The sequence below is a fragment of the Rattus norvegicus genome, chromosome 6, assembly GCF_036323735.1.
Source record: "Rattus norvegicus strain BN/NHsdMcwi chromosome 6, GRCr8, whole genome shotgun sequence".
Lineage (NCBI taxonomy): Eukaryota > Metazoa > Chordata > Mammalia > Rodentia > Muridae > Rattus > Rattus norvegicus.
Window position 1 is genome coordinate 79,730,035 of NC_086024.1, and position 24,525 is coordinate 79,754,559.

Consider the following 24,525-nt stretch of genomic DNA (forward strand, 5'->3'; position numbering starts at 1 on the left):
GAAACTCCAACTAGCCCAAAGAAGATAAGGCAAGCGCTACATTGCCCCCGAATTGTTATTCTGCTAGAAGGCAGGGAGTCAGGGCAACTTGGTGACTAGAAAGAGCCAGGCCCTGTCTGGGCCTGTGCTGGCCAAGGGGGTTGAATTAAACTCAGCCCGCACTTAGAAGTTGAACAGCACCTGCATCCCGTGAACAACCTCAGCCTGCACTCCTGTCCCTACAGGAATTATTAAACTTTCCTGGGTTCTGTCTTTCCAAAATATGAGGTTTGCTAAGAGTAACTTCCCACACTCCCTGTAGACTCTCAGTAGTGTCAACCAACCATCCTTTCAGAATATCAGAGTACTTTCAAGATATGAGAAGCCATATCCCAAAAGCCAGGACTGGTTTTCTCAGGAAGAAAGCTAGCCCCAGATCCCATTCCCCGGGCACTGTAAGGTAGAAATTCCCTGGACATCAGTGAAAAGACTGTCATATTCAAGTCCATACTTAAAAACAAAAACCAAAAAACAACCCCCCCCCAAAAAAAAACCCAAGGTCCTGGAGGAGAGACGAAGTGGAGAAAAGTTGAAAACAGAATTGATAGAAGAGAAGGAAGGAGGAAAGATGGAGGATAGAAAGGAAAAGATAGTTGACTATTTCAGTGAAAAGTGACCTTGTGCCAAAAGTTAATCAGTCATCATTACAGATCTTTCGGGCACCTGGTGTCTATCTGCAGTCCACAGGCTGCCATGTCTGTACGTCTTTGCCAGGGGTGATCATAAAAAGCAAGAGTTCAACCAAGGAGTTATATTTTTTCGTTTCTGCTCCTAACTACTCTTTTACCACTCCCACCACCCCCACCATGACCTGACATACATACCTGATAACGAAGATGAAAAAGTCAGAGACGGGAGGGATTTAAAATTATTTTAGTTTTGTTTTGGAGGATTGGTAGAAAGTTGGGGACAGGAGAAAGATTGCTTGCTAGAATTTAGGTCTCCGGATGTGAAATGTGCTGGGATAAAAACCTTCCCTCAGCCCCCGATGTCTTGATAGAGGCAAGCCCAAGCTGGTAATCCTGAGCACGAGGGGTCTGGACTTAGAGTGTTGAAATAAACCCAGAAACACTTCACTTCTGAAAACAGTCATCAGACAGATTCTAAGCATGAGGAGTTTGGGTGACGAGAAGAAATACAGGTTTGGCATTCAACTGTACAGAAGTAATTTATTCACTAAAACTGAAAGTTTCTTTGGAGTTACTTTAAAAGACCAGCTTTTGAAGCCCCCCTCCAAAAAAAGAAAAAGGAAAAAAGAAAAAAACCCAAACCAAACAATAATAAAGGAAAACAAAACCACGAAAGCTTAGCTCTTTAAAAAGAATAAAAAGCCCATTTTTTCCTTTTTCTTCCTCTATCTCCTCCTTCTAAAGAACCAGTTTACTCTTTATTCTCTCTATTAAATAATCCTGGGACTGCTTAAGATTTGGTTCCACTAAAGTTCAAAACTGAGCAAAATTCCTTTTTCTTTGGGATAGAAACTCTGGAACTGGCTTCCTTACCTGGGTCAGAATCTCTGAGCTCAAACCCACAAATTTGGATCCAGTCAGACTTAATCCCACACGTCCTCCCAAACCCAGTAAAAGTCAAATCAAAACCAAACAAAAAGAAAAAGGGTTTTAATCAGAAAAAGCATCTTTTTAAATTCGTATAATTTATTAGAAGCTTCTTAGGAACTATATTTAAGCCAAATATCTACATAAGTTACAACAGAAAAAAGGGAGGGGGCAACTGGTGCTGCAAATACCAAACCGTGGAGTAATATACACAGGCTTGTCCATGATGCCCTTTTAAAAAGTGAGGGGCCAGGGACTGGGACTGGAGTTCTTTTTACAACATAATGTACAGGTTACTAAAAACTAGGCATTTAGTCCAACTTTTGACAGCATTTTACAGCTACAAGTTCACATCAAACCTAAAACAATTTTCTGAAAGGCCAGCCTGGACTGAACCTATAGGGCCAGAGGGCACCTGGGAGGGGACACTTCCTTTGTGTCAGGGACAAGTGGGTTATGCTGAAGAATCTTTCCTCTCTCCAGTTTCTGTCCTCCCTTCTGAAACAAACAAACGAAAAATCCTGGTATTTACAAGCAAGCTCTCTTTGCTGGCAGAGTGCATCCACAGGGAAGTTTTCCGGCTTCAGAGTTCAGGGCCGTGGAAGCATAGAGCAGGCCCCAAAATTGTGCCATGCCTAAGCTTGAGAACCCATTTGAACTACCAGAAAGACCCCCAAATTTGTTCTTTGTCCTTCTCTGGTTAAAGAATTCGTAAAGGGGTTGGATTTGCTTGACTGTTTCTATTTTCTTTTTATGTTAAAAAAAAGTCCACAAGTTTTAGGTAGGAAAGAGAAAGGAAAGGGAGAAGGATGAAGGAAAAAAAGGGGAAACGTAGGAAAAGGAGAAAGAGAAAAGGAGGAGTGGGGACAAGGAGAAAAAGGAGGAAGAAGGAGGAGGAGGAAGAAGAGGAAGAAGAGGAAGAAGAAGAAGAAGCAGAAAAAGAAGAAGGAGAAGAAGAAGAAGAAGAAAAGAAGAAGAAGAAGAAGAAGAAGAAGAAGAAGAAGAAGAAGAAGAAGAAGAAGAAGAAGAAGAAGAAGAAGAAGAAGAAGAAGAAGAAGAAGAAGAAGAAGAAGAAGGAGTCCAGCAGTTTGGTCTTTGTGTACTTTTCCTTGGTCTAAACATGAGAAAAAAGTAGAAGGGCGTGGAGCAGCGGGCGAATGGTGGTCTTTGCGGAGGGTAGAGGGAAAGCGGTGAGGTCGCACAGGGCTCAGGCGCGTCCCACATCTCACCAGGTCCGACCATAAAGCAAAGTAGAGCAAGACATGGCGCCATAGTCCGAGCCAGAGGAGTTCAGATGAGATAGGCTAGAGACCTGGCCCTGCAGCGCTGCGGGGCTGGCTGCGTGGTGCGCCAGGTCCGGGGACTGCCCTGCGCTGCCGGGCTGGTGGCCTGGGTGTGCTCCTAGACCCGCACCACCGCTGCCCACAGAGATGGCCGCGGCAGCCGCTTGTGCCGCCTGCGCCTGCTGCTGAGCTTGTTGTTGCGCGTGGCCTTGCAGGCTGGCGGCTCCCGGTGCAGGGGCGCCCGCTTGGCAGGGTTTGCCGTCTTTCACCAGGACCGGCACGGCCACCCGGCGCGGCGACTGCTGCTGAGCTTGCTGCTGCTGCGGGCAACCCGCGCCGCCGCCGCCGCCTCCGCCGCCGCCGCTGTCCTGCTGCAGTTGCTGCTGCGCCGCCTTGTCCTTCGCCTGGCGCTTCATCTTGTAGCGGTGGTTCTGGAACCAGATCTTGACCTGCGTGGGTGTCAGGTGAATCATGCTGGCCAGATGCTCGCGCTCCGGCGCCGACAGGTACTTCTGCTGCTTGAAGCGTCGCTCGAGCTCGTACACCTGCGCCTGGGAGAAGAGCACCCGACGCTTCCGGCGGGGTGCGCTGGGCAGCGGGGCCATGTTCTTGCTCACGTCCCCCAGCGAGCCCAGGCCGCCCATGCCGCTCATATTCATGCCGCTCGCCGGGCCCATGAAGCGGGAGACTGTAAGCAACAAACGCACAGCGTCGGCTGGGGCCGAGGCCAGGGCAAGCCCGGTTTCTGTGCCCTTGGCCCGCCAACCCCAATTTTCGACGACATCCTCCTCACCTAGGCCACCCAGTGCTCTTTCCCCGAAAGAGGCTCAGCTAGCTGGGGAGTGGCTAGTGCCTTCTCCGGGCCGTGCCGTCGAACTGCTTAAGGGGTTCAAGTCTAGCTACTCCTCATCGGTGTCAGTGTCTCTAGACCCAGAATGTGCAGTGAGGGAAAAGGGCGCTTCGGCTCCTTTCGTGCCCAAGCCAGGTGGGAAACCCAGGGGTGCAGAGAGCTGGGGTGGGAAGGTAGACCCCCAACTTCAGGAGCTTAGCAAAAGGGAGTTTTCACTTTCAAACGTCCCCAACTTCCAGGCGCTCGGCCTCTCGTTTTTCTCTCTTGCGAGCTCTAGGTGAGGGCACCCATCCGCCCGACCCATTTAGAGCCCACCCAACCCGCCCAGAGATTTTTAGAAATCCAGGCAGCCGGGCCGGGATGCGTCCCAGCAGAGCGGCTCTCTCTACTTGTCCCTCCTGGTCTCCTCTAACTCCTGTGGCCCGAGCCCCTAACTCCGGGTGGGCTTCCCTCAGCTCCCTGAAGTCTTCAGCATCAAGCCTGTTGTTGGCGCCTGCAGTGGCCGGGTGCCAGCACCTGTCCGCAGGACCCCAGCTCTTCTAAGTGCCTCATTTGAAACCCTTGCCCAGCGGGACGAAGAAAGTCCAGCGCCCGCACCCCACTCCTATAGGAGACTGTTCGGCTGCCCACCCCGATGCCTAGTGCAACTGGCGGGCGCCGCACCTAGCGGGCCGCGCTGACCGCGCCTCCGGTGCTCGGCCCGTGGCCCCGCGGCGGGGTGGCCTCACTTACTGGCGGGGAAGCGCGGATCTGGGTTGGCGCCGTACCATCCGGGGCCCGAAGCGCTGTTCCGCATGGTGTCCTGGTAAGGTGGCAGCTCGCTCACGTTGCCCAGGTTGCCGTTGCAGTAGCCCCCCACGGCGGAGTGGGAGAGCTGGGGCACCCCCGCCGCCGTCATGTGGTAGGCGGCGGTGACGGCGCCGTGGTGCCCCACGGCGTGCTGCTGCATGGCCGCGGCCGGCGGGGCCGCCTGGCCCTGTCTGTAAGCTGCGAGCGGAGCCCCGAGGCCGCCGCCCTCCATGCCCACTTTCTTGTAGCTTTCCTCCAGGGGACTCAAGATGTCAGACACTGAGAACGGAGTCGTGTGCTTTGGACTCATCGACATGATTCGGCGTCGGCTGGAGGAGGAAGGAAGAGGAGGAAAAAAAAAGGGAGAGGGGGAAGGCGAAGCCTCGCTACTTTTTTTTTCTCCCTTTGCCAAATATTCTGGTGTTACCTTAACGCCGATCTTGTTGGATGTACACGTAACGGAGTGGACCGAGTCCGCCTTAATTGGCTTGAGTGGAGGCTCGGGGGCTGCCTCGCGTTTGTTTTAGCCCGGCGCCAGGTTTTAGGCAGCCACCAGAGGCGGGGCATAAGCGCTAAAGCAACAAGACAATAGAAGCCTACATCTTGCCCGAGATAATTAGCTTACATGCTGATGACAAGGTAAACACCTTTAAGCTTCACTTGTCAAGATTTTTAGGTCTCAAAGAGAGAAAGAAGGAGAGAGAGAGAGAGAGAGAGAGAGAGAGAGAGAGAGAGAGAGAGAGAGAGAGAGAGAGAGAGAACCAAAGCATTACTTTCCCCCTCCCTTGGACACCCCCACCCCCATTTTTGTGGGGTGCCTGTGGCGCGCAAGGAAAAGGCGGGGGAGGGAAAGGAGGAGGGAACCGAGAGCGGGAGGGCCAGAGGTGGGGTAGAGAATAACCCAAGGGAGGGATGGAAAGGAGGACGGAAGGTGAATACTGCTTTGCAACCAACTTGGGGAGTTACAAAGTGGAACCGCGGTCCAATTCGGTCGGGGTTCCGGGGTCAGGGGCTGGTCTTTGGGGAAAAGAAGGCTGAGGAGCAGGGAGCGGGGTTTCACCTGAGCCTGCCGGGGCTGCTCCTCCCTCCCGCTGCGGCCTCCCAGCCCCGCGCCTTCCCACCGCCTCCGGACCACATCGGGCTTCGCGGCGCTGAGCCCCAGTCACCACCAAAAGAGTGTGCGAGTCTGGGGATGAACCCTGGGGCTGCACTGTTGGTCTATGTGTCTGTCAGTCTGTCTGCTTCTTCTGCCGCCGTCAGAGGGACACCTCTGCTCCCCGCCCCCTTTCCCCTTACCCCAGAGAATCCCAGCGGGCGGAGGGGGAGCTGAGTAAGGGAACGACTGCCTCCGGGAGGCTGTCACGGATCCCCGCGCCACCCCCCACCAAGCTCCTGGCTCCCTAGCGGACCAGCCCCCCAGCCCACCCCACCCCACCGCTCCCTTTCTCCACCCCTTTTGCCGGCCCAGGCAAGAACACCGCTGGCCTTCTGAGCTAGGAGGATAAGGGTGCAGGGATTAACGTTAGAGTCCACCACGGAAGTTGCCCCATCTCGAACAAACCTGGTGCCCCCGACCCTTGCCCATGGCCTGGATACTTCGGCTTCAGAAGCTGGTGCTGTCTTTCCGAGGACATCCCAGTCCCAGCACCCCAGTTGAGATCCCCGCCGTTTCCCCCTTCGATGCTTCAAGGAAAGCCCGGGCGGGGAGCCGCGTGAGAGCCCTCAGGTCCGTTGCAGAGTGGAATTGAGTCTGAACCCCGGTGGAACTCGTTGTCCGGGAGGAGGCGAATATTTCGAAGCCCGCAGCCCAGCGGGCGGGAGGCTGGGCTGAGGCTCGCCTCCTCCCGGAGCACAGCCATGCAAAAGTGCACTCGCTTCCCCGGGAATAACCAAATATCTTTGTCTAAAGTGGCGGCGTAAATGGCCGGTTGCTTTGTGGCTACGCTGGATATTAGTAGATGAGGATCATTCTGCTTCAATTGGGCGCCTCTCATCCGGCTAGCAAGAAACTGCTTAGGAGGAAGTGGGTTTCCTGTCTGAGCGTTCCCAGGCTTCAAGTGTGAGCCCCGCGCCTTGAGGGTCCTTGGGCGCCTGGCAAGGGGGAGCTGTGGGCTGTGCTCCCTAGCGGGGCCGGGGGCGTCAGCCTCCTTGCTGTTACCAGGTCAGGATCAGCAGCTAAGTGGGTTACCCAGCCAAGCCCTGCATGGCACAGATTTGGAGACCACCTCCGTTTTTCTCCTTGGAATTTAAGCGTTTTCGTTATTGTTTGTTTTTGTTTTGGCTTTGCTTGTCTGCTGTTTGAGGTTTCTTGGCGCGCTAGAGACTGGGAGGGTGGAGTGCTTCCTGGCCCGGCAGGTGCCTCCTAGACACTTCGGCGGCCAGTCAAGGAGGCTTCTTGATTTTGGTTTTTGTTTTCACATTTTTCTTTCCCCTCCTTGTAGTGAGGGAGCTCCCGATAATGAACAAGCAGTTTTGAACTACTTAATTCAGCAGGGTAGGCTCCATTCCATTAATAGCAATTATAGTATGGAAAGTTGTTTTATTTGCTTTTTAAGATCTCTCCTTGAAGAGTGCTCTCTACTCCCTCAACACAAAGCCGACGACTATACTAACATTAGCTTTCCTCACCACCTACCTCCGTCGGGAAGGGAAAAGAAGGCTCTGGGCACCCGCGGGCCTCCCATCTGGGCCCGCATTTTCGAACCGCCCCCCGAGGTCGCTTTGAAGCAGGGAACCCCGACTTTAAGCGGCCAGGTGCGTTGTGTCTTGTGTGGCTAAGGGCAAGTGGAAAACGGAGCTCTCCACTCTCCTTTCTCAGGGACTTCTCTGGGGGGCGCTCTCAAGATGAGCTCAGACCCCATCGACAGCACTTTGGTCTACGGTGTCTGGAGTGCAGGGAAGGGAAGCCACGCTGGATCAAGTGAACGTTAGAAAGGGCAGGCAAAGCGCAATGCAGAGTTGGTCTGAAGGCTTGACCCAACCCTGCTAGCTTTGGGAAAGGAATCTTATCAGAAGTCCCTGGTCCTCCGTCTCCCTTTAACCCCGTTACTTTGTAATTGTTGGTGGTCATAGGAACACCAAGTGTAGGGTGTCATTTGTCTCTCCCCGTTTTAGTGCCACTTACAGAAGAAGGTAATTCTTCAAAAGATTTTGTGAGATTTAAACAAATTCAGGCACATCAAAAACACACCCAAAGCTTTGAGGGAAGAAAACTAAGCTGACTGCCAAGGTCGATAGTTCTGTTTCTGTGGTTAATATCAAATCCCTTGCTTTCTTCAGGGGCCTGCTAGTCTGGAGTGAAAGGTTTGTTCAGTCTTCTACAGTCTCTGGGTCTTGCAGCCTGGGCCTTCACCAGTTTGGGAGAGTGTGAACAAGCGTGATCTCAGCTCTGCTGTAACCAGGGGCACCATTTCCCAGTTATCCAGCACTGGGTGAGGTCCTGAGCTTCAGGCAGAGTTAGAGGCAGAGTCACCTGGCAACCCCCAGGATTTACCCTTGAGGGGAGGGGAACTGGACTGAACTTCAAACTTCTCACGGTGGCACTAACAGCAACAGCTCCTATCTAGAATACGGGTTGGGTGGAAGTGGGGGGTGGGGTGAGGGGCTCTGCTGCATCCCGTGATTTGAACCAAATGAACTTCTCTCACTCCTGCCTCTTCAAAAACAGCCACCATTCTGCATTCTTTCCTATGAAGACTGACACTTAAGAATAAGCCTGCATTCTCAAGAGCCTTTGGCAAAAACAAAACAAAACAAAAACAAAAACAAAAACAAAAACACCTATTTATCCCTGAACTCATCCAAACAAAGATCTAAAGGGTTCTCCCCAGGTTCAGCTTCTCTTTCTGACTAAAGAGCCTGCCTGTTGCCTCACTGACTCATCTTGTACAGGGCCCACTCAGGTTAAACCAGAGATATTCCCTCCCCACTCTTGTAGCTGAGGATTAACACTTGAAAACCTAGTACATGTCTCATGGCTGGCACCTCCTGCACTGTCAGTGGACTGGCCCTGTGACGGGTAGTACAGAGCTCAGCTATTCCCCGGTTCAACTCCACAGGGCCACTTTAATCTCACCAGTTAGGAATCAAAGGGTTGCAGAGACTCAGACCTCATTAGAGGAGCAGAGTAACCACCAGTCTTTGCAGCACCCTGTAGCAGAGGGACGTTCCCTTCTCCCCTCTACTGTCTCTTCGAAAGCTCACTGAAGAGGACTCCCAAACCAGATCCACCATCTGCCACCTACCCCCAGCTTGTTTACTTCTAACTCCCATCAAACCCTTCACAGCTGCCTAGGGCACTAAGTGTGTTCCTTTTAATGCTACAAAGTTAAAGTGTTATCTCACAATTCATGATTTACTTAGCAACTACTCTTTGAATCCATGCTGTATCAGATATTAGGTGGGTTTGGTCAAAAGATTTAGCTACTAACAATCTATATACGACCCTTCCCCACCTGAAGCTCCCATATTAGCACTGAATCACTCCAGCGATGTATAATTACTTTGTAAAAGCATTGAGAAAGGGGAGGGGGTCCTAGTGAAGCTTTGCATCCCAGTTTAGCTACTATTTCCCTCAAGGTTTAGTGCTTTGTGGGGGGCAGAAGAAGCCCTTGAGTAGAGTTCAGAAACCTTGGTGGCTGAGTCCTAGCTTTACCACTGTCTCATTGTGTGACCTCTCACCATCCCCTTCACGAACATGCACACACAGTGTGTGTGTGTGTGTGTGTGTGTGTGTGTGTGTGTGTGTGTGTGAAGCCTGCCTCACATAACTTCCTACTTTGCCGTGTCAGTGTCTTAGCTAATCCGTGCTAAGATGCTGTGCAAGAGTTTCATCGTCTTTAAACTTTTAGCACACAGGGATTATTGTAATCCAGTGTTTTCAGACCTAAACTTGGGGATCAAGCTTTTGATGCTCTGTAAGAAGCCAACACCCGATACTCTGACAGCCACTGCAGGTGTAGCATCTTTGCTGTGCTCAGGAGGACTTGAACAACGGGCTGGGGTGATGTTTCAGCGGTTAAGAACACTTGCAGAGAACATGGGTTCTGTTCCCAACACAGGGTTTATATAACCTTCTGTAATTCCAGTTCCAAGGAATCTAATATCCTTTTCCAGTCTCTACAGGAACCAGGCACATGCAACACACACACACACACACACACACACACACACACACACTCACACTCACACACACATGCAGGCACACGTGTGCGTGCATGCACGCACGCACACACACAATTTTTTAAAGGGTGGGGTGGAGGCAACTTGGCACAAGAACAGCAGAAAGTGGGGAGAGGGGGTTTACTATTCTCTAACCCAGAGATCCAAGAAGTTCCTTCTAAACATGGAGTCTGGCATCTGGTCTCTGAAAAGTTTTCAGGACCCCTCCTATGCTTTCCCAAGCTTTGAAAGCCTCTTTGGGGTCCTCACTAGGCAGGCTGAGAATCAGGACAGCTTTGGAGTGTTGCAAGGAAGAGATCCCACTGCCAATTCTCTTCTTGGCTTGAGATACTTCCTTAAGTCGAGGCCTGTGGAGACAGGGTAGGGACATCACAGAGGCTACAGCATCTCCCTCTATGACTTGAGGAGGACACTCTTGTGAAAATGAGATTCTGTCAGAAAGTTCTGTCCGCAAGCCTCAGACATGGAGGAGGTCACTCTTCCCTGCTCTTCCCTTGCTCTTCCCTCAGATCGAGCCCTCTTAGGGGTCTTGAAATCTCAGTCCCTAGTTGTAATCAAACCCCTTACCTACCGGCTCCAAAATTCTAGGGACGCCCTCTGGTGGGCCGGGGTTTGAGACAGGAGTGAATCTGAGGAGTAGATGACAAAAGAAATGGGAAGCACTAAATCATACTTTGAAATGAGGGACGCGCGAGATGTGACAGACAGGGATGAGAACTTGAAGCAGGGCGCAGACAGCTCTGGGCACACTCAGAGTTTGTTGAGAGTTGGTCTGGTCTCCTTACTCAGTTTCTCCTCTGAGGAAGGGGAGTTGGGGACTGAGAACATCAGCCAGTCAACACTACTCTAAAGAGTGTTTTAGAGGCGCTGAATGCTAACAAAGATCCTTAGGAAGGCGGGGTTGCTTTGTCCCAGGATCTGGGCACCTTCATTTAGCTTTTTATATTATAAATTGTTATTATTATTATTGGGTGCTGCGGTTGGAACTCGAGACTTCGCACATGCTAGGCGAGCGCTTTGCAAATGAGCTACATTTCCAGGGCATCTCATTCAGCTTTAAGTGATTGACCCTCCTTCAGCCTTCTATCACCTTTTAAATTTTGTTGCCTATAGCATGCTTTCTTTATTTCCAGTGAAGTCGCTACAACGCGGTTCCCTTCTCCAGTTCTTCTCCCTACGACCTTTCCCTTTTTTTACATCGTCCCACCTTTCCAACACTTGCCTTCAGGAAAAGTTTCTAATAGCCACAGCACTTTCCCAGGCCCGCTTGGGTGATCTCTGCCTGACAGTCTGGATTCCTCTTCACTGTCTAGGGGTTGAAGCCGGACAGCTGCAGACTGAGGCGATCCGCGGCGCCCTCTACTGGTCACCAGTAGGAATGTATCTCTACAGCCTCTTGGGGAAGCTTTGCAAGTAATTAGGTCATAGAAAGGAGGACTGGTAAGTTGGAACAGACTGGTAGTGGTTAACCTTCCACCACCCATCCTCTCAACTCTTAACCATATTACTCACTAGTTCAACGTGTCAGGCTTTTCACAGATGCACTCAAAGCTTTGGCAATATAGTGTGTGATTGACTCAGAATTAACAAGGCACTTGCTTGAAAGTTTCCTTCTGTAAATCAAGACTGGAGAAGCCACAACAATACCACATTTTTCATCTAATTAGACTTTACTTGTGTTACAGGAATTTTCTCTTCGAGTCTGAGGGCAAGTGGACATGCATTTGGTGATGAAGGGGCTTTTTACTTTCCGCACTTCCAAAGCCTGAAGCAATGAGAGGTACTTGCTGGGTTGCCTGACACTGGGGGCTCTGCTTTGTGTCAAAGCAGTAATAGAATAGAGGCCAAAACTCTTAGAGCTGGGATGGAGAGATTGTTCAGTGGTTAAAAGCACTGACAGTTCTTCCAGAGGTCCCGAGTTCAATTCCCAGCACTCACATGGTGGCTCACAACCATCTGTAATGAGATCTGATGCTGTCTCCTGGTGTGTCTGAAGACAGCTACAGAACTCATATATATTATTAACTTGGGTATTTCTTATTTACATTTCCACTGTTATTCCCTCTCCCGGTTTCCAGGCCAACATCCCCCTAACCTCTCCTCCTCCCCTTCTCTATGGGTGTTCCCCTCCCCATCCTCCCCCCATTACCGCCCTCCACCCAACAATCACGTTCACTGGGGGTTCAGTCTTGGCAGGACCAAGGGCTTCCCCTTCCACTGGTGCTCTTACTAGGCTATTCATTGCTACCTATGAGGTTGGAGCCCAGGGTCAGTCCATGTATAGTCTTTGGGTAGTGGCTTAGTCCCTGGAAGCTCTGGTTGGTTGGCATTGTTGTACATATGGGGTCTCAAGCCCCTTCAAGCTCTTTCAGTCCTTTCTAAGATTCCTTCAACGGGGGTCCTATTCTCAGTTCAGTGGTTTAATGACGGCATTCGCCTATGTATTTGCTGTATTCTGCCTATGTCTCTCAGGAGAGATCTACATCTGGTTCCTGTCAGCCTGCACTTCTTTGCTTCATCCGTCTTATCTAGTTTAGTGGCTGCATATGCATGGGCCACATGTGGGGCAGGCTCTGAATGGGTGTTCCTTCTGCCTCTGTTCTAAACTTTGCCTCCCTATTCCTTCCCAAGGGTATTCTTGTTCTCCTTTTAAAGAAGGAGTGAAGTATTCACATTTTGGTCATACTTCTAGAACTCATATATATTACATTAATTAATTAATTAAAAAACTCTTGGAGCTAGAAGCTTTCTAGAATTATCATCACCTAAGTAAGATCCAAGACCACCTGGCCAGACCTATACCACCTACAGACACACCTATAGGCTAATCCTATGGGCTAATTGATTCTTTTAAGACAGTATATTATTTAGGCTGGAGCACAGTTATTTCTGCTTGCTTTTAGTCTGGTTAACATTGAGAATCAGGGGCAAGAAACAGCTCAGAAATATATGAAAACAAGCAGGCTTAAGAAAAGGGCACATTTTATGTGGACAGAGTAGAGAACATGAGTGGTCAAAGAATTAAAGAGAAGCCGCATATTTTATACTGGGACAATAGGACAGGTCTTTTGGGGGCCAGACATATGAACTAAAATCTCCAGGGTATAAAAATATGAAGTCACTAGATAAACTTTTATTTCAAAAGAGAGTTGGAATGCTGTACTGGAAAAGGGGTCTCCAGGCAAGGGTTTCCCTAGGGCTAGCCACATGTAAAGGTACTCAGAGGCCCTTGCAGCCCTAGTAAAGGGGGCTTGCTTATGTCTTAACCTGGTAGCGGACTGTAACACCATCCAGAGTGCTGGTTTTGCAAGCATGAAGAATGCAAGGGTTCAGGTCTAAAGCTGATGAAGCTCAAGAGTGGGTAGAAAGCAAAGAGAAGACTGCCTGGAGCTCATGTGTGGAGGTGAGGGTGATGTCTAAGTTGCAATGGAGACTATTTTGCAGAGGCTATGGCTGTGGACATGTATCAAGGAAAGTAGAGGCCATGAGTAGAGCTGCTCCCAAAGAAGCCTCTAGAGCATCTGTGCCGTAAACTGCAGGGCATATGGGTGGGTGCCCAACCCTATCTGAACTTACACAATGCTTCTAACCCATACCCTCGATGCTGGAATCAAGCCAGGGGTTGCTTGCCTTGGTGGTTCTTAGTCTTGCTTTGCTTTGGTCTTCTCCTCCTATGCCAGCATTTTTCCCTTCTGGAAGGAAATGTTTACTTTGTGCTATTATATGTTGAAAGTCTGTAACTTAATACAATGTTTTTTGACAGGTACAGGGCTTACAACTAAGGGCTTACCTTGAAACTCAGGAGAGACTTTGGCCTTTCGAAGTCACCACTCTGCCATAGTCCCCCTTCTTCTGTCTCTTGACATTTCTTCTCAGAATCCATTGTTGGACTCCTGTCCTGAGTATTTATCCCCATGACCCACCAGTCATCACCTGTTTCTGAAAGTTCTGAAGTTCATTTTTCTAGTCAAGCTCTCTCTCATGCCGCTGAATTACCTTCCGGGTGGTTTCTTCTTGTGATTGCCTATTATGCCTGACTCATTCCAATCCGATCTTATGAAGGCTGTCTTACTGATCGTTGCTTGGGCTCATAATTTGGTCACACCTTTAGTATATCCACACAGTCTTTGCTCCCACCATCTGACTCCTCCAATAAGCTTTCCTAATAATTAGCTCGGGCTACTGTAACAAAAGGTCAGAGTGGGCGCCTTAGTCCACAGAGCGTTTTGTTTGTGTATATGTATGTGCATCACATTCATGCAGTGGCCAAGGAAGAAGATGACACGGGAGTTGCATACAATTAGTTGTGAGTTGTCATGTGGGTGCTGGGAACCTAATTTGGGAACCCAACAGCAGCAAATGCTCTTACCTGCTATCTTTCTCACTCTCAAGATGAAGGCCCAGCGGGATTCACTTTCTGTTGAGGATTCTCTTTAGTTTGTTGACAACCACCTTCTGCACAGTAGAGAAAGATGCATAATTACATTTTTTGAGATTTACTTGTCTTTATTTTATGTGTATGTTTAGTCTTATGATGGTCTATCTCTGTACCAAAGGCCTGCACTGCTTGTGGAGGACAGAAGAGGGCATCAGGTCCCCTGGAACTGGAGTTAAAGAAGGTAGTGGGCCACTATTGTGAATGCGGGAAACAGTATCAGGTCCTGTAGAAGGGCAGCAAGTGCTCTAAGTGGGTGAGTCATTGCTACAGCTCTAAGAGACATACATTTTTATAAGACCATGGTTTTATTCTGTTAGGGCTCCATGCTCATGATTTGATTTCATCTTTGAAAGTATCCCTTCTAACATCCAGATATCATCAATATTATAGGATTAAAGGATGATGCCTTTAAGAGCATATGTGGTTAAAATGGCTTCGTCCTGCTTAATGAGTTTTTAGCCCCTCACAACACAGATGTCATGAGTCATCTGGCAGCTTGTCCCCATGTTCCTCTGTGGTGTTGGCACAAGGCGTTCCTCTCCTCCAGAGGGTGTAACAGGAAGGTCTCCATCAGATTCCGTCAGCTAGATCATAGTTTTTATATCTCCCCCTGAACTCTGAGGAATACATTTCTGTTGTTTTTACAATAGCTGTCGTCGTCATGTACTTAGACATAGTAACCCATGGATTAATAATGCTCACTCTGAAGGCCTTATTTCTAAATACAATAGCAGTAACTTGGGACTCCAACACACATGTACTCGTAGTACACAGCTCAGCTCAGAGCAGCTCCCTAGGTAGAGAGCTGTCCCCTCCCTCGCTCTTCATCATGGCTGTCTCTTAAATCCAGTCCCATAAGTGCTTCTCTTTCTCCACCATAACCACTGCCAACCATCCCTAGTCGCCACACCTTTAGCTCTTGTTTTAGCTGTAAGGCTTGCTCCAGCTTAATGCACACCCCTTTCCACAGTTCACAGTGCAATCTGTGCCCATAAGCAAATCCCCCACCTCCCTCTCACCTATTCTTAACCTGTCCATGGATGATCTAAAATGCCCACATTTAGTTCAGCTTTTACAGACTATAATGGATGCATATTTAGCTGCTTATAGGTTTAGCTGTAAAAATTAGTAAGTGTTGACCTTTGTGTATATCTATGAAAATGTGTCCACAGGTAAGAAAATGAACATGATAACTCATATCCCTGTACGATATCTATCTCCCCTTCTTCTATGTTCTTATCACGGTCACTAGGTGATTACCACAGTGTAATTAATACACACGCTGCATATTACAGAGTGTAACTTTTTAGGATTTTCCATAAATGAAATCAAACTATTTTGTCTTTTACTCACTTGTTATAATTATCATCAACATTTTTGCACATCCATTTTGATGCTTAAAGAAGCTTTTCTTCTGATTCTTGTATACTATTCCATTTCTTAATTCAAAATTTTACTTTATGTGTATGGGTGTTTTACCCGTATGCTTGTCTAGGTACCTCAAGGGTGTCTATTGTTCACAGAGACCGAAAGACGGTGTCATATGCCTTCAAACTGGTGTTACAAACAGGAGTGAGCTGCCATGTGAATGCTGGGAATTGAACCTGGACCCCTTGGAAGAGCAGTCAGTGCTCTTCACTGTTGAGCCATCTCTCTGGTGCCAGCATTTCATTTTTATAGTTATACCAAAATGTGCTTGTTCATTTCTGAGTGGAAAGTAAGACAATTCGTTCGAAGTGATGCTGGTTTTCTGAGGCCGCTGTAACAAGTTAGAGCAATGCTGAAGTGTTAAAAGAACACAGTTCTTCTTCTCCCGGGTCTGGGAGCCAGAGTCCGAAATGAACATGTCAGCAGGATGACATCCTCTCCACAGGCCCTGGGGCATGTACCTTGTGGCCCCTTCTCGCTTTTGACATTCCTTGGCTTGTGACTTCGTTTCTCCAATCTCTCTCCAGTTTTACATAACCTCACCTATGTCTTTCTGTATTCCTCTCTTGACAGCTGCTGGTGGTGGTATTGAGTGCCCACTGGAAAATGTAGGAAGACAGCCTCAATGAAAGAGTCGTTCTTTTATCTGCAACATTCCCGTTTGTAACTACTCCTAAGATAAAATGCATAGGTTCTGTTGACTGGTTTTTATTTATTTTACATATGTGAGTACACCACTGTAGCTGTCTTAGACTCACCAGAAGAGGACATCGGATCCCATTACAGATGGTTGTGAGCCACCACGTGGTTGCTGGGAATTGAACTCAGAGCTCTGGAAGAGCAGTCGGTTCTTCTAACCTCTGAGTCATCTCTTCATCTCGCTCTATCACTTTTAATAAATAAATTAAGAAGAACTTTAAGCTTGAGAAATGTATTTTAAGCGTATGTTCCATTCTGTAATTCTGTGCTAATGTTGATATTCAGAACTTCTGTGCTTGAACAATTAAATGAATACGTGAATGGATGAATGAATGAATGAATGAATACATGATTGAATTAATCATCATTGAGTGTAGGATGAATTGGAGGGGAGGTGTAGGGTTAATTGATCAAAACACATTTCATATGTCATATTTCTCAAACACAAATAAAAATATACTTAAAAAACAACTACCTGGAGGGGCTGAGGAGATGGTTCAGTGGTTAAGAGCACTGACTGCTCTTCCAGAGGATCTGAGTTCAATTCCCAGCAACCACATGGTGGCTCACAACCACTTGTAATGGGATCTGATGCCCTCTTCTGGTGTGTCTGAAGACAGCGTCAGTGTACTTGTATAAATAAAATAAATAACTCTTAAAAAATAACTTCAAAAAACAAATACCTGGAGAAGTCTGTATACCTTAGACTCCCACTCTTTCTGTTGACACAAACTGAAGATTCATCTGCATTATTTTTTAACCAGACCTAGCTATACAGTGTGCACTGGCTTTAAACTTATGCTCTTCGCTGTGTCTAGGGCGCCTGACTTTTCTCAGCCTCCTGAGTGCTGGGATCTGCTTTCTCCGAAGTCTTTTGACATAAGTTATGTAATTTAACCTCTTTAACTTTTAAACATCTGTGGTCTTTCCAGAGAGACTGCGGTTATTAATCATTTGTTTGATTTTATTGTGATCGGAGTGATTATTTTTTATCTGGGCGGAATCTTTTCAAAGTTGCAGGGGATTTAGTCAGTGTCCCAGAATGTGACCTATCTTGGCAGATGCATACATTGGCATCTCACGTTTACCCCGCTGTTGTGGGACGGAGTGTTCTATAACTGTCATTTGGGTCAGCTTGCTTCAGACACTTGCTGTAATTCTGCCCACTTGTTCCATCAGTCATTGACAGAGATGTAGACATCCCCAGCTGTAACTGTGAGCTCCTCTGCTCTTGTAGTTCTAACAGCGTTGGCTCTGTCTATTTTGTAATTCTTTCATGAGTCGTATAAACATTTAGACTTGCCAGGGCCTCTGGAATTCAGGGTTTTATTGCTGTGGAATGAGCCTGCTTTTCTCCCTTATGGCTCACCACTTTCAGAAGTCTTTTTTTTTTCTTTAAATACGGATATAGATTTCTTTTTACTATTAGACTGGAATAGCTATCTTCCTCCTTTCATTTCTGTATAATTAGTGTGGGTTCTTGCGAGTAGCAGATACTGAATTTTGCTTTTCCTTATTTATTGTGTGTCGTTGGCGGTCTTCGCCTGTTTACCTGTAGTTGGAATGCCTATGGTAGTTTCATTTATGTGATTAGGCTTATTGTTTTGCATGTGTAGAGGGGGAGGTGCTGAGTACTTAACCTGAGGCCTTGAATGGGCTCTACCACTGAGCTACATCCTCAGCACTGGTACTATTGGGTTGAAATCTGCCATCTTGCTGTCTCTATTCTACGTGAGACATCACCTATATTCTCTTTTCTTGTCATTTTTTTTTAGATTGAGTTTTTCTTACCATTTCTTTTAGCTTCTGCAAAAATTCTTAGTCTAGTATGGGACACACACCTTTAATGCCCACACTCCGAAGAGAGATAGGCAGACATCTGAGTCCGAGGCCTGCTTGGTCTACATAGTAAACCTTGTCACAAAACACAAACAAAGTAATATAAGAAACAAATAGAACATAAATTCTAACTTTCTGTCCTTTTCTGTAGTTGCTTTGGTATTGTTTGTCATAGTCTACCATCAAGTACTAAACCTCTCCATGTTGTACTGGAACATGGCAACCACATACGTCTGTTTCCTCCCTTCCAGGTTTTGTATTATTGATGCTATATGTCATACTTCTAAATATAAACTCTACAGCAAATGTTTACTGCCTTTATTTTCCACAGTTAGCTTTTTTGTGTGTTTCTATTCTAGAGACTTATTTTATTTTTATATTTACATGAAAATAAAATTTTATGTTTACTGTGTGCACATGCGTGTGTCTGGGTAGTGGTGTGTGCATGTGAGTGCAAACTCCCACTGTCTGGCAGAGGGAAGCCAGTTTTCCTGACGCAGGTGGTTGTGAGCCACTGGACACGGACTCTGAGAACTGAGCCATCTCACCAGCCCTCACAGTTACCTCTCAAAGACTTCTAAATACTAGAGTCTTTCATACCACACACATAGTCACTACTCCTGAATTTCCATTCCCTTTGTAAACCCTTATTTCTTGCTAGAATTATTTTTTCTGTGAGAAGAATTACTTTTGAGTGTTTTTCTACAGATTCCCAAGCAGGGTGCTGAGATCAGTGAGAAGGAAAACAGTGTTATCTGGGTCTGCAAGAGTGCACTCAGTCAGTCCTCCATATGTGGCTGCCCTACATGCCCCAAAGACAAAGGGGATGAGACTGAGAGTGGAGAGGAGGCTACTGGTCCTCTCTGTCTGTCCTCTCCAAGCCTTCTGTCAGTGAGTCAGCCCTTTCCAGCATTCTAATCCAAGCAGGCTGTGACAGCAAAAGTCGAGTTTAAATTAGAGGTAGATCATACTATGTTCCAGAAGAGATGGTGTATCTCAATCTAGTAATTCGACCTATGGCTGAACTGAGGCCAAAAAAAAAAAAAAAAAAAAAAAAAGTCAACATGAAGTTATTAGATGAGTTTCTCATTGGAAAATTTCAAAATCCCTTCTAGCTTCATAAAACAAAGGCATTCCCTATTTTACACCAAAAAGAAAAAGAAAAAAGCTTTTCTACATTTTTAGTGTTGTCTTAATTTTACATTAAAAATTTTAGATAAGGTATATTTTGTAAATATATAAATACATACAATAATTATATTGTAATTTATACAATTCATTTAGTAGTAGTAGTAGTAGTAGTAGTAGTAATAGTATTACCAATTTATTAATTTATTTTGGATTTTCATAGCCCTGGCTGTCCTGCAATTTGCTCTGTAGACCAGGTTGGCCTTGAACTCATAAATCCTCCTGTCTCTGCCTCCTGAGTGCTGGGATTAAAGGTGCGTGCCAATTATTTTATAAGCGTATATTTATAAATGTTCTTGTCCCTTGATTCGATCCTGGAAATCAGCGTTATTTTAGCAAAATATACAGCTGGTTTCTATGTCACATGATATACAGCTAGTTCCTATGGTACATGACTATCTCAGCATTGGGAGCCTTAGGCAAGAAGATGGCAAGGTCTAGGCCAATTTGGGATATATAGTAAGACCCTGTGTCTAAAATAAGTAAATAACTGTGTGCATGTGTGTGATGAAGCTTGGCACTTAATCAATGATCTGATATATATTAATATTTTATCATTTGAGAATTTCAAACATATAGACAAAATGTTTTGATAATATCCACCTCTGACTCCCTGCCAACTCCCTCATTCCATCCGGAAACATTTCCCTTGCACTTTCATATTCTCTTTCAATTTTTGACACAGCATCATTCAGTAGCTATGGCTGGCCTCCAGATCACTTTGTAGACCTGACTGGCCTTTACATCATAGAGCTATGCCAGGCTATGCCTCACAAGTGCTGGGATTAAAGGAAAGCACCACTTCTTTAACTTTTTGTTTGTTTTATTTTGTCCAATTAGTGCTGGTCACGTGCAGAGTGTCGGGCCATCCACTAGAGCATAAGCAATCTATCTGGGGCACACACTGATTCTCCCTTTCCCAGCAGCCAGCAGCTCCTTCACTTTCAGACTTTGCACATTTGAAAATGTTTTTATTTAATCTTTATTTTTCAAAGACATGTTAGGTATAGGACTACAGGTGTCTTAGTTAGGGTTTACTGCTATGAAGAGACACCATCCATGACCAAGGCACCTCTTATAAGGATAGCATTTAATTGGGGCTAGCATACAGGTTCAGAGGTTCAGTCCATTATCATCAAGGCAGGAACAAGGCAGCATCCAGGCAAGCATGGTGCTGGAGGAACTGAGAGTTCTACATGTTGTTCTGAAGGCAAGCAGGATTAGATTGGCTTCCAGGCAACTAAGAGGAGGGTCTTAAAGCCCATGTCCACAATGACACACTTCTTCCAACAAGGCCACACCTATTAATAGTGCCACTTTCTGGGTCAAACATATTCAATCCACCACACTAGGTGACAGCATAATTTTCCTCTCATCACCTTAAAGATGTTCCATTGTCTTCTGGTTTCCACTGTCTCCAGGGATGTACAAGATCAAGGAGTATTGTGAAAGGTTCACTAGAGTTTCCACAAACTCCATCCAGATTTTGATATGAAAAAAAAATTAATTCTCTTCTCTCTCTCTCTCTCTCCCTCTCTCTCTCTCTGTGTGTGTGTCTGTGTGTCTATCTGTCTGTGTGTTTATCTGTGTGTCTGTCTGTCTGTGTGTGTCAGTGTCTGTGTGTTTCTGTGTCTCTCTGTGTATGTTTGTCTGTGTGTTTGTGTGTCTGTGTGTCTGTGTGTCTGTGTGCCTGTGTGTCTGTGTGCCTGTGTGCCTGTGTGCTTTGGAAATGTGCTACTCCATCCATCTGGCTTTTACCGTGGATCCCAGGTAAGCACCTTTTAACAGTTTCACTCACCGGATCATCTCTTCAACACTGTTTTATATTTTAAGACAGATTCTCATTGTGTAGCTCTTCTTAAACTCTTGCTTAAACTCTTCTTCAAAGCCTTGTGAGCATAAAATTATAGGCCTGCATCACCATGACAACTGGAAGGTTTATTTTTAAAGATTTAAAAGTGTGTGCGTGCATTGCGGGTGTGACTGCTGTGTCACATGTACATCGGTCAGTGGCAGAGAGGCAACGTCTACACTCAGTGGTCTGACATGTGATCTCCTGAATGATTAGCAGCCTAACACTCCCTGAAAAGAGTGAGCCTGAGGCACCCACCAGTCCTGTGCTGCACAGCCCCCCAAACTTCCCAGAACTGAGAGCAAGTCAAAGGCTAGAAGAACCCTGCCTGGGACCCAACCAAGATGACCATCAGACTGGCACCATGGGGCCTGGACAAGGAGCTGTCCTGGGATGACCACTGGTCATGCACACACTTGGGGCTGGGGGGAAAACCATCCCCAAGATGACCCTTGCCCGATGCCATAATACAAGAGCAGGGCATAGCACTCCAGAGACCACTCCTGAGAAAACTCCAGACACTCGGAGACCCTGGTTCCCTCTAAGAGGAGCAAGTAAGTGGTGGAGAAATGGAAGAGAAAGAGAAACAGAAGGATATGGGTACAATGAAGGGAGGCAGAACTGGAGACTTGAAGGTAGTGAGGAACATCCTGATGTGAGTTGCTGGTGATGCTACCTAGAACATGGTGGGGTCCTGGCTTGTGCTGCCACTGGTGAGCCATATCTGGGTTCACAGCCTTGAAACAGCAGGGATCTGTTGCCACCAAAGGCCAAGTGACATCCTTGGTCTGGTCTGCTGCCTTAGGACATGTTGATATCTGAAGGCTGTGCAGAAATGGCCCCAGTCCTCACCTGGGCATTGAGAAAGAAGTGGGCCTGCTGGCATGCGAGAAGGAGGGCTGGCCCTGCCCCTCCACAGCTGCAGCATTTGGGAGAGCAGGCCCTGCACTTTGCCTGGGCAGCACAAGAGTTGACTCTGGTAGTGGAGGCATAAGTAAGATGGCCCTGAAGGCATGAGCATGGGAGAGCTGGCCCTGTACTTGTCTGCCTTGTGGTAACATAGTCAAAGGTAAGATGTACCCCCTTCATTTGAGAGAGTGGGCCCAGCACCTTATTTGGGCAGAAGGTACACTGGTAGTGAGGATTGCTAGTGAGCTGACCCCAAGGCCATGAGAGCAGGAAAGCCCAGAGCTCACCAGCCCAGATACCTCTCTGGGCCAGTTTCAGGGGTTTGAATGGGCCCCCCTCCACCATCATATACCCCATGGATGAATTTCCAGAGTGCATGAAGGAGACAGCTCTATAGAACCAAAACTACAGGATCTCTAACACATGGCACCAATGAGATGCCCAAGGGAGTCCCAGTAAGAATCCAGTGTTGAGTGTAGCAGAAGCCAGAATCCTTGTACCAGACCCATGGGCATTGCAATGGACATTTGCAAGCAAAGAAGTTTGGGCAAAAGGGTATACTGTGGGACACACTAGGACACACGTTGCAAGGGCAGAGGGCAGAAACGAGAAGAGTGCAAAAACAGAGCATGCTCGGAGCCACCGAGCCATCTCGCTGGCCCATTTCCCCAGTTTTTAACCAAGATCCAGATTGATGGATATTACATAGCTAATAAGTACCAGAGCAAGGTTTTGTTGTGAACATGAATTCTATAACAGAAGAGAAGTCATGGCCTAATTGAAGAAAAACATTAAAGAATTCTCAGCTGGGTATGACTTGTAATCCCAGAAGTTGGGAGGGTGAGGCAGGAGGGCTGACAGCCTTAGTTGTAGAAGGTGATCGTATTGCAAAACCAAAACCAAACAAGGAGCAATCTCTGTCCATCCTCCACTCACATCTCAGAACCTGAGAGTTATTAGGAAGATAATTTGGAATCTACCTTCTACACAGACTTTTGCATTGCTCCCCCTTTCTTCTAGCCCAACTCCTAAACATTAATGTGTATGTAATTGCTCTATCAAATTATACACACAACTTTTATTACCATGTAAGGAGTCATCCAGGTATTTTTACATTACTGGATTTCTACATTACCACATTTGAAGCCAAGGCACTATGATCTAGCACTGCTGTTTCTACTCTGTTACAATGTTTCCCCGAGTTTCAGCTAACAATTGCCAGTCACTTTGTGGAAATAGCACTGAACAAACTCACTCTGGAGGAAATATTGCCACCAGGCTTACAGTACTTTTCTTACAGCTTTAGAGGAGAGTGACTAATGTACCTGAAGAGCTGAACTTCTTTGGAGTAAGGAAAATAACTTCTCAGAAGACAAAGTTAAACACAGGAGTTTGTCTAACACAGCAGCTCTCAAGCTTCAGAGTGCACAAGAAGCACCGAACACTTGTTTTTTAAGTGTATATGTTTGAGTGGATTATAGTAGTAAAAAACACCTTATACCAGGCTAGGCCCCTCCAAGATAAGTTACACAGCCTAGGGAACACTCATACACACACAGGCACACACGGTACACATACATATACACATACACACAAACACACACAACAAACAACAAACAAACACACACACGCATGTGCATGCATGCACACACAGAAGCACATACACACACACACATAGGCACACACAGTACATACATATACAGAGAAGCATACACATAGGCACACACAGTTACACACACATGCACATACACACATGCACATAGGCTCACACACACACACACACACACACACACACACACACGCACGTGCACAGAGGCACATATGCACCTGTCATTACTTGAAGGCAGGTTGTTCAAAGCAGGCATAATGATGAATAGAGGGAGCATTCACTAGGTGAGAATTACCTCCAAACGCTGCTTCATGTGCAGCGCCCAGCACGGACACATGGAAGACAAGCCAAAGGGCCAGAGCGTTTATGTGAAATATCAAGCATTGTAGTTGGAGGCAGAAAGACTATCTAAAATCCTAGAAGTAGAAGAATTCAGGCATTCTAAAATATATTCATCTAATGGCATGTTGTAATAAAAATACCAGCATACAAAACATGAAATGATTCCTAATAATTCCTAAGATAAGACAATACAGTTAATCAAAACATACCTCAAGGTGACCAAGGTTTGGAAATAGCAGCAAAGTGTATTAAATGTGTTCTCTCTCTTTCCTTCCTTCTCACTCCAACCCTCTCTTTTTTTTAAACTTATTTTTTTTAAGATTTTTATTTTATTGTATATGAGTACACTGTAGCTGCCTTCAGACACACCAGAAGAGGGCATCAGATCTCATTACAGATGGTTGTGAGCCACCATGTGGTTGCTGGGATTTGAACTCAGGACCTCAGGAAGAGCAGTCAGTGCTCTTAACCACTGAGCCATCTCTCCAGCCCCCCTCCAACCCTCTCTTATATATTCATATCC

At 46.8% G+C, this 24,525-nt stretch overlaps 1 protein-coding gene, 1 long non-coding RNA gene and 1 pseudogene across 9 annotated transcripts; 2 read left to right on the forward strand and 1 right to left on the reverse strand.

The window, feature by feature from the left end:
• Positions 1-1,642: 1,642 nt before the first annotated feature.
• On the reverse strand, positions 1,643-5,918 carry Nkx2-1 (NK2 homeobox 1). Of its 4 annotated transcripts, none has more exons than XM_006240117.5 (3): positions 5,578-5,918; positions 4,461-4,846; positions 1,675-3,566 (listed from the first exon to the last, which is right to left on the reverse strand). In XM_006240117.5, the coding sequence occupies exons 1-3, from the start codon at positions 5,652-5,654 to the stop codon at positions 2,821-2,823; spliced, it is 1,209 nt and encodes a 402-aa protein (XP_006240179.1). In that variant the 5' UTR covers positions 5,655-5,918; the 3' UTR covers positions 1,675-2,820. The 4 variants fall into 4 exon arrangements, with proteins under 4 accessions (NP_037225.1, XP_006240179.1, XP_006240178.1 ...); XM_006240116.4 differs by lacking the exon at positions 5,578-5,918 and adding an exon at positions 4,945-5,084; NM_013093.1 differs by lacking the exon at positions 5,578-5,918 and having other exon boundaries at positions 1,643-3,566; positions 4,461-4,833.
• Positions 5,021-16,494, forward strand: LOC102552092 (uncharacterized). 5 transcript variants are annotated; one of them, XR_005505966.2, is made up of 5 exons: positions 5,021-5,156; positions 11,012-11,138; positions 11,384-11,478; positions 14,255-14,389; positions 15,660-16,494. It is a non-coding gene; the product is annotated as an uncharacterized LOC102552092 (long non-coding RNA). The 5 variants fall into 5 exon arrangements; XR_005505967.2 differs by having other exon boundaries at positions 5,022-5,156; positions 16,138-16,494; XR_010052251.1 differs by lacking the exon at positions 14,255-14,389 and having other exon boundaries at positions 16,138-16,494.
• Positions 16,495-21,251: 4,757 nt separating this feature from the next.
• LOC120093467 (small nucleolar RNA SNORA17) lies at positions 21,252-21,370 on the forward strand (annotated as a pseudogene).
• Positions 21,371-24,525: the final 3,155 nt, after the last annotated feature.

What these genes read in the sequence shown, in the direction of transcription:
- Nkx2-1 (XM_006240116.4), bottom strand. Translation starts at nt 5,084, where the DNA reads ATGCCCCGCCTCTGGTGGCTGCCTAAAACCTGGCGCCGGGCTAAAACA. An exon ending in CCAACAAGATCGGCGTTAAG is followed by an intron (nt 4,847 to 4,944) that starts GTAACACCAGAA and finishes TTCCTCCTCCAG; the next exon opens with CCGACGCCGAATCATGTCGA. An exon ending in AGATCCGCGCTTCCCCGCCA is followed by an intron (nt 3,567 to 4,460) that starts GTAAGTGAGGCC and finishes TGTTGCTTACAG; the next exon opens with TCTCCCGCTTCATGGGCCCG.